Genomic DNA, 9755 nt, shown 5'->3' with positions numbered 1-9755 from the left:
GGTGGGTTTACAAGCTGTGGTTTTAAACCACGTGTGCAGACTCAGCTCCAGCAATGACCAATAAAACTCTAGGGAAGCAAACAATTAAGAGCCTCAAAAACCCCAAAAGGGAGTGCTGCCTGTATTGCTTGAGTTATCTCATAAAGATGTGAAACCAGGTTTTACATTTAATAGTCAAACTGAGAGACACTTACTGTATAGGAAACCTGGAGCCAGGCCAACATCAAAGATAACGATTAGCAACTCAGATAGTGTAGACATTCATTTCTGTAACCAAGGGTGTTATTAGAGATTGGACTGCTGATATTTGGGTTCACTCAAGTTTATAGTTAATTATGAAAAAATGAGTTGCATGACCTATCAGCTTCTTCCCATCAGCTGCATAAACAAAGCAAAAAAAAAAACCAAGGGTCTTTTTTTGAGAGCTTTGCTGCCCCCAGCCGGATCGAGGCGATATTGCAATTTTGACACAAACAGCTCACCAACATTATTCTGCACTGTATTGTGAAAGCGTATTATGTAACAATACCCAAAAAGAATAAAAATAAAAATTTCTTCACGTATTGTAAACGTTTTAAGCTGATGATGTAATGAAAGCACTTAAAATAGTTTGGCGGACTGGGCATATCTTTAATGTTAATATGTAGTTAACCCTCCCTGCCACTGGTTTATTATAAAAACAAAAGTTGTAATTCTGTTTTTCATATAAAAAACAACAATGGACAACATTTTGGAAGCAGAGTTGGCATCTGAAGCATTTTAATTGATTGTTTGTGTGTATTGTGCTTTTTTAATTTTTGGGGGGGGAGCAGGTGCACATTTGTAAACTGTAAATATGTAAGCTACATATGTAAACCGATACAATCCAGGGATAAGACATTAATTTAGCCCTTGTTTTTGTGTCAAAAAAAAATTACAAATTAGAAAAAACAGTGCCGATCATTCAACAAGCAAAATGTTACAACAATCAAATTGCATTAACAAGAAGCATATTATCTATAAAATAAAGCAGTTTCAATAAATACCATATTTACAAAGCACTGAAACAAACAAACAAGCAAACAAAGAAACAATAAATGCATGCAAGTTCATATTTGTGGTGCAAAAGTTCCACACAATTGTTTTTTTCTCACAATCTACTTCAGAAGCTACATCTCTTTGCATTAAAAAAAAGTTCTAGTTCTTTGGGATACAGAGATCAAATGATTTTGTTGTCCATTCAAACAAAAAGACTGAGTTAAGGAGTGGTTTAGTTTAACATAATGAGGAGTTCCTTAGATATACACAAGAGGGCAGTAATGCATTGCCAAAACATTAACCCAAGCGTCCCAAAATGTTTGAAATGTTAAGTCTCAAGTGCACAAATGTCTATTATCAGTTCAAATAAACTCACATTCATAATGTAAAATAAACTGTTTGTTTTTCAGCCCGATTACCACCTTTGGCCCGTATTTGGCATTTATAGGGTAACAATGCAATGCTTGACAGAAATTAAGCACCAAATAAATGAAATACTTGATAGTGTAACTTCATCGAATTAATAAAATGAAACAGACTAAGTCTAAGGGAAGTTGAAACATGCCTTTGTCAAAATACTTACTGGATTCCTCTTCAACAGAACAGGAAAGTATAAAGCAAACATACGTTATATCTCGTTCCCTTTCTTTTGCTAAAAGCCCTGATTGGTGCATGTACAACACTGATTATCTTAAGCCCCTTTGTTCAATATCACACAGGCATTAGACAATGTACTTCTTTGTACATTTAATTCTTAGAAATACAATATTGACTTCGTAGGCAATATTATGCTATTATTAAGTTATACTTATGGCTGTTTACTGAAAGTTCCACAGTGTTCTCGTTGTGTCAGCCTGTGTTTATACTCGAGTCGTTTTTAGATGATGTCAAGCTGCTAAGCCTTGGTATTGATACCAGCGATGGCTTCTTTGCATATGTTGTCCTGGACCTGGTCTAAGTCCCACCAATAGACCAGCTAATGGCATCAACCTTATTAGTCAGACGCTACACCTCCCTAAAGAGAACAAAACAGGACATGATTAATATACAATGTAACTTTGTGTTTTAATTCATCTATTTCGCCAGGATAGAAAATGAAAACCGTACTCAGCGTTCCACATGCAGTCATTTTCTCTGAAGTTTTTTTTACCCTCTAATAACTCTGGGTGGAGATCAGAAACATTGAGGACAAAAGACCTAGATGTTGAAATGCCAGCTTCCCACAGACTCTAGGACAATAGGGCTTGGCTTTCTTGTGCCTGACTGTGAGTCCAACTGAGGCCAGAGGGTCACACCCAATATAAGGTTATATCAGAAGAGCACATTGTCTACTAATGGGCTAGGTCCAGTGATTTGTAATGAATTGTTGCCACACTCTAAGGAAAACCCTAACAATGAGGGCTCACGTTGTGCAGGCATGTCTGGACAATAAAGAGGAGATTTGATAATAACATGCAGGAACAATCTGTCAGCAAGCACAGATTTAGATTTAGGAGGGTACACAGTGATGCCTTCTGTTGACTTTTTAATAGAACCCTTATAAGAATGGCAAGATTACAGTGTGAATGACAATGATTAGTGGTGTAGACAGAAATGAGTTGTCAGGTTTATTTGCAACTACTTGCTTGTGGGCACAAGATAACCTTAATATTAAATACAGAAAGATAATAAAAGGAATTTTTTTCAACAAAATTTGTTGAATTGTGATGTGAATTTAATGCAGTTTTATCTAGTAAATTATGCATAAATTAAAACTTAACAACAAATGAGCATGATGTATGCTCATGGGGGTTCTTACAAGAGTACATTATAGTTTAAATAATATATGAGGAGTTCAGATGCACAACCCTTTAAGTGCGTCTGACATGTTTTTTTTTTGTAAATGAGCCTATTTTATCAGGCTCTTATGTTTCGGTTCAGTAATTTCTCTTAAATGGCAATAAAACATTTATTAGTCAGTTATTGAAATGCCTATTTTCACAAATGTCACTTTAAGTAATTTCATTAGTATTTAACAATTTCGCTGCAAAACCCTCTAAGTAAACCTCTTTGTTAAAAACCAGTTCTTTGGACAAGACAGTGAACAGTTGCAAAATCACAAAAAATTCAACTAGAAACACTGCAAATTATGAAAGACGTAATGTAAAAAAAGAAGAAACTGAACCACACATTAGGGGGCGCTGTTATCCATGTGACTGCCACATTCGGGCTGTATTTAGGTACAAGTACCCATGTTTGGAATTAAAAACATGATTGTTTCATGTGCCATTGTTTATTCAATTAATCTTCTGTGCACTTTGTCTGCAAAATTTGTTAAACGGCACATAGATTTTTCAGCAACGCTGTGTTCCTGAATGGGGCCTTCCGGAGGTATTTCCTTAGGCCGGAATTAAGCGGATTTGAAACGAAGGTATTTGATGAACGTATAATACGTGCTGAGAGCATTCGGTTAATATTATCATCAAATTTTTGACGGAGTTGACTTGCAACAGAGCTCCTCATATTTTTTAAATTGAAATTATATCAAAAAAATATGTATATGTATATGTATAAAATATATATATATATATATATATATATATATATATATATATATATATATATATATATATATATATATATATATATATTTTTTTTTTTTTTTTTTTTTTTATTATATGCATGTGTGTGTATTTATATACACATAATTATTATACTCCGTACACACACATTTATTATACAAAAAAAAAAACTTTTATTTTGCAAACGACTTATCGTGAGGCAGCACTTATCACAAATTACAAAAATGATGGGGTAGTTTCCTGGACAGGGTTTGGATAAATCCAGGATTTATATTAGGACATTTTAGTATGTGATTCTCGAGACAAAACAATGGCATTGACTGGTATATGTTAATATATGTCATTACATAGTGTTTTTAAATAAAGGAAGCTCAAACATGCATTTTAATCTGGGATTAGGATAAACCCTGTCCAGGAAACCACACCTTTAAAACTTTTTGGCAACTTTTGTAATTCAGCCACACTTAATGTATTGGCATTCATTACTTTAAACGTGTCTAGTCAAAACAAAAGTATGAAATGATGACCAAAAGGACCAAAGTAAATATGCCTGTAGACTTACGATGCAGTCAGTGTTGAATTTAGCACCATGGTGGCACGTATCCTGTGCAGCTGAGCCACGGTCAGCTTCTTCTGCTGGTGATGAGGTTGCTGGGATAGCACCAAGATGCACTTTTCCTCCACCTCACTGGGGGGCAGTGTTTCTGTCGTGAGCTCACGGTCTTCCTGGCCATTGGGGCAGCTCAGGGTCCTTTGAACATGCCTGGCCTCTGCTCGCCTAAGACTTTCTGTCACTTTGCTCGACAACGCTCTGGCTTTCTGATCCGTCTTTGCGCCGGTAGACGTCTGTTCGTCGAGGTATGTCAGGCTTCGACTAACACTGCTGTCCGAGGGCCGGAGAGGACCGGTGATGCATTGAAGGAGGTCATCTTCAGAACGTGACCTCATTGTAAAGTGCTGCAGGTAATCTGGGCGGGGCTGGATAGGCGAGGGACGTCTCAGCGTTTGGGAACGGCAATCAGTGACCTGAGATGTTCCAGTTATGTCGTTCACCTGGTCAGGAAGATGATTGCTCGAATGGTCATCCAAAATGTATGGCTCATTTACAGTAATCTGAGAGCCGTTCCAGGTCATCGAATCTTCATCCTCTGCATCTTCATCGTCCTCAAACACCACCTCTTCCTCCCCAGCATCGGTGTCTTCTCCTTCGCTCTGGCTCACTTGTCCCTTTAAGTCCAGCTCTGTGATCAGGGACTCTGGTGAGAGCGTTCCATATGCACTGTCTATAGAAAGAGAGCGACTCTCTGGATCCAAGTCTGTGGGAACCGGATCACCCAACCTTTCCAGACCTCTGCCGTTATTAGTGGAAAAGGAATCTCGCAGGACTGATGAATCGGAAAGCAGCGAGCTTCTCGGGGATGCAGTCGGCACCATCTGCGCTCCGGTAGACAAGGTCCCGACTTCATCCGCCTCTTCCATTGCAGCCACTGAAAGAGTTTCTGTTGAGCCATCGGAGTGACTCTGAGAGAGGCTTTGGGAAAGAAATTTTTTTTTTAAACTTCCAGAAGTAGCAAATATGAAGTGTCATGAAGATTAATGGAATTTTTCTTGAAGCGCTAAAATTCCCTCTTACCACTTTACACTGTTCATTAATATGCATTATACAAGATGGGTTTTAATAGTCTATGTATAAACATTACCCTTTGTCCAGCGACTCTCTGTGCTGTAGTGATGGAGAGCTGGATGTGGACAAACTGCTTTCTGTCTCATCTTCATCTCGGTCATCTCTCTGGGACTCGGAGCGAAGTCTCTCCAGCTGGTTCTGTTTAGAGAAACACTTCATTTCAGAAATCAACCTAATGCTAGAGACGAGCTAATAATCAAAAGGTTGCAGGTTTAATGTGGACTTTACTGTACCCGCCATTAAAGGGACAGTTCATGGCAAAAAATATGACTTATAGGATTAGTCCATTTTCTTAAATAAAATCCAGATAATTTACTTACCACCATGTCATCCAAAATGTTGATTTCTTTCTTTGTTCAGTCGAGAAGAAATTATGTTTTTTTGAGAAAAACATTCCAGGATTTTTCTCATTTTAATGGACCCCAACACGGAACAGTTTTAATTCAGTTTAAAATTAAAAAAGTTTTAAAGGACTCTAAACGATCCCAAACGAGGCATAAGGGTCCTATCTAGCAAAAAGTGTGTCATTTTTGACAAGAAAATTTTTTTTTTTTTGCTTTTAAACCACAACTTCTCGTCTATCTCCGGTCCTGTGATGCGCCAGCGCGACCTCACGCAATACGTCATCACGTCAAGATGTCATGGATGACGTATGCAAAACTACGCCCCAGTGTTTACAAGTGTGAAGAAAGAAGACCGTTCCGACGTTGTTGTATGTCGAATGATACTAATTAATTTCTTTGTATCAGTTTATTGTTTAAAATGGTCCGCAAATGTGCGTTTTATTTATATAACACGTTACCTTTCCACGGCATTACGTAATTACGTGAGGCTCGCTGACATACAGCCAGAGGAAGAAGAGAAGTTGTGGTTTAAAATTGCATTTTTTTTTTCTTGTCAAAAATGACAATCGATTCGCTAGATAAGATACTTTTGCTTCGTTTGAGATCGTTTAGAGTCCGTTCAAACTGCGATTTTAAACTGCATTTAAAATGTTAAGTGTTGGGGTCCATTAAAATAATAAAAATCATGGAATGTTTTTCTCAAAAAACATAATTTCTTCTCAAATGAACAAAGAAAGACATCAACATTTTGAAAGACATGGTGGTGAGTAAATTATCTGGATTTTTTTTTAAGAAAATTGACTAATCCTTTAATGATAGACATCTCAATACCATCAAGTTTCTTTAAAGAATTCGTTTATAGCCTTCTTTAAAAGCCATGTCATACAGCACTGGCACAACATGGGAATACGTAATAAAATTATAAAACTGAATATTACCTCTATACTAATTTTGAAAAAACGCCTTCTGCATTCTCAAACACAAAAACACAGTGTACACTACCCCATACCTGTGCATTGTAAATGGCCTCCATCCAGCTACGGCCCTGAGTGCCACTGTTAGCCTGAAAGCAGTAAGATGCCACAGCGCAACGAAACTCATTGAGGTAGATAAGCAGGAAGCTTCCCGGATCCTTCAGTTCCCGGCACACCACGTTACGGATGACAAGGGGCTGCCGGATAACCTTCACTTTTTCCACACGCTTCACCGGCTTAGTGATCAACAGAACGTCAGTGAAGAGGAAACAGTACACGTCCATCTGTTTGGAACAGGAGGTAGTGGAGACTGCTGAGAAGCTTTTAGACAACTTTTGGCTGTTAGTTGTGAAAATTCAAAGCTGTCTCAACAGATAAAGTAAAGAAATCGTACCCTGCTTTCTTTACCCTCCTTCATCTTCAGGGGTCCTTCGAGGAGCAGCTGACGGATCTCCTCTGATGGGACGCCCATCATTGGAGCGGTCAAGTCAAAGTTATTATATTCTTTGAGGATCTGAAAGACCAGAATAGATTAGAGAGGTAAGATCAGCCAAAATACAAATTTTATTCAGGGGTTTTACTACTTTTTAAAAAATAAAATCATTCTTACCCTCTCCACTTCCTCACTAGCCCCCTCCACAGCCTCATACGCCTCTATACGACCAGCAATGGCAGCCAGCTTCTGTTTTTCCTCCCTTTGCCTCATCTGAGAGTCTATACTGTTAATGAAACATTCAACAGCAGCCACCTGACCAGGAAAACATGTATTTACTGTACACCTGCCATTACATAAACATTGCTGTCCTGTCGATGCAATTAATAAATTTTTTATTCAAATTTGCCTTTTAATATAGTGTAGTACAAAACTACTACAAAAAGACTCTGAAACAGTATTTATTTTCCATACCATTTTATTGATAGCCTCACGAGTCGGGGGGTCGTCAGTTTTTTTCAGCACACTTTTGAGCAGCAGTGGGTATTTGGTGAGTCTTTGATGCGGTTTTACCAACATATCTGTCAGCTTCAGCCGGTTGCACTGTTTATGAGTCTCGGCCCACTGCAGGATGAAAATTTATTGAAAGTCTTATCTTGTGGGGAATGATGCATACTGAAAGTCATAATGATAGGCTGCTGTTACAAAAGACGCAATTATGCTGCAGACCTCTCACATGTCTCGTAATAAACCTCTATACCCATGACAAACTATTGTAAACTCATCACAGGTTTATGTGTCTGGTTGAAGATCAGCTGGATGTGGAAGGTAAGAATTACTCACCGTTACATAAATTCTGAAGAGTTCATTGTCTTTTAGTAATGTGCGCATGTACTCCATACACCCCTCCTCCTCCATGCAGTAACGGATGTAGGGCTTGAATCTGAAACCAAACTGTGCACAAAAAAATCAGGTTCAATCAATTTCACTTTATTATGACTCAACTTGTATACTTAAATGTTCTGATTTCTTTGTATGAATTCAATATTTGGCTTGATGGCTACACCTGGTGGAAATTTTGTCTTACTGATAAAAATGCTGATTTGTCAAATACTTATTTCCCCCACTGTATACAATCAGTCATAAACAGATTCTGATTTTGTCTGCATTGATTGCACTGCTTATTGCAACTGATCTGTGTTTTGTCCTTGTCTCTTTCATCCTTTGGTTTATAGATTGATATCTATATTTTATTGTACAATATAAACGATATCTATATATACACACATTTCTTCAGCACTGGACACTTTTGACCTGTTGACTTTTAAACAAATTAACTTATCATCTAATGAGAGTATAATCATATTATAAATGATTTAATGTCTCTGCTATCAATTTCTTACAATGGATAAAGATTACAATTAAACATGAGACCCTGTCTGTAAAATGCAGGCTATAAGTCTCAATCTAATTATCAGCATTGATTTTAGTCTATATTAAGTCAATATTAAAGAAGGTTATATTTTCACAAAATGCTCTTTACATTATGTAAGATGATTTCATGTTAAAAAAAGCAAATCACAAAAAATGACTTTCGCTAGGTTTTCACAGACTGGGTCACATATAATTGAATAATTGGGGTCTAAGAGAGAATAAAATCATAAAAAGACATGTAAAATCAAAAAGTGCCTAAAGTAGGGAAAAACATGTGATATAAAGTCCAAAAGCTTTTATATTTATGTGTGTCAAAAATGAGTGATCCATACTCTTCAATATTCATATACAGTCAATCATATTAACCTGGGCTAATGTATTATGAATGTGCGAGTGCGTCACCATGCCACTCACAGTGCTGAAGCCCTGATGTAGGTCAGTGGGGTCGAGCAATGTTCTCTTCTGCCTGGCTTTCTCCAGCGCAGGCAACATGACCTCTGCCCATAGAGATGTATGCAGCTGCACAATATCCTGAATGTTACTGAAGAGACGCACGGGTTCGACTTCACTAAGTAAACCACTCTCCTGCAGGTTCAACAGTCCACTGAGAAACAGCTGTGGACAGAAACAGTGTGAATTGGTTAAACTGTGCTATAGATGAAGACCTCATTCACACATTGATAGCTCGACAGAAAGCGAAGGAATCTAAAGATATTTAGGACCTATCTATTTTAAAACCCTAAATTCTTCTTGACAACCATGCGGTTGGTTTTGTGTGTCAAAGTTCGGCAAGTGAAAGCCATTACCCACAGTTATATACAGTATATTGTTGTAAGAAAAAGGCTTATGTAATACAGTAAACAGAAGCTGTTGTGCAGCTGGCTCTTACATCAGTAATGACGTGCAGTTTCTTGATGTAATCTGACTCTGTCTGCAGCAGCTCCCACACGGCCTCCTGCTGATGGCACTGACGCCTGCTTAAAATCTACAAGAACAAAAACCGTTACACACACAACATTTTACTTAAACATATACACTGTACAACTTATGTTCATGTAGCTCGATCGGTTGAATTCACTGTAAGTGGTTGTGAAAATGTCTGCCTAATGCATACTATAGTGTATACTAGTGTTAAATACGGCGATATGCCCCATTGTGAGATTGGGGGGGTAGTTAGCAAATTTTTACTCATTTATGACAAGCCACTTGATATGTGGACAAAAAAGAAGCTGTTTACACTAAGGGCAACACTGTCATTGACCTTCTTAAAACTGAAGGTTCAGGTCCGAACAAGAGTCCAAGATGCAC

General features: G+C 37.7%; 1 protein-coding gene across 3 annotated transcripts in view; it reads right to left on the bottom strand.

Moving 5' to 3' along the window:
• Window positions 1-728: 728 nt before the first annotated feature.
• The window catches only part of plekhg5a (pleckstrin homology domain containing, family G (with RhoGef domain) member 5a), a 57496-nt gene continuing 48469 nt past the window's right edge, over window positions 729-9755 (bottom strand). For all 3 annotated transcript variants that reach the window (XM_065241308.2, XM_065241307.2, XM_065241309.1), the window contains 10 exons: window positions 9337-9432; window positions 8862-9062; window positions 7857-7967; window positions 7488-7637; window positions 7191-7328; window positions 6975-7094; window positions 6616-6864; window positions 5279-5400; window positions 4141-5109; window positions 729-2032 (listed from right to left, as the gene is read on the bottom strand). In XM_065241308.2, the coding sequence (XP_065097380.1) occupies window positions 2023-2032; window positions 4141-5109; window positions 5279-5400; window positions 6616-6864; window positions 6975-7094; window positions 7191-7328; window positions 7488-7637; window positions 7857-7967; window positions 8862-9062; window positions 9337-9432 (2166 nt within the window). In that variant the 3' untranslated portion in view covers window positions 729-2022. The remainder of the gene's footprint in view (window positions 2033-4140; window positions 5110-5278; window positions 5401-6615; window positions 6865-6974; window positions 7095-7190; window positions 7329-7487; window positions 7638-7856; window positions 7968-8861; window positions 9063-9336; window positions 9433-9755) is intronic.

The sequence above is a fragment of the Paramisgurnus dabryanus genome, chromosome 14 (genome assembly GCF_030506205.2).
Source record: "Paramisgurnus dabryanus chromosome 14, PD_genome_1.1, whole genome shotgun sequence".
In the NCBI taxonomy this organism is placed as follows: domain Eukaryota; kingdom Metazoa; phylum Chordata; class Actinopteri; order Cypriniformes; family Cobitidae; genus Paramisgurnus; species Paramisgurnus dabryanus.
The sequence above is the reverse complement of the archived record's forward strand: the minus strand, read 5'-3'. Positions and strand labels throughout refer to the sequence as shown.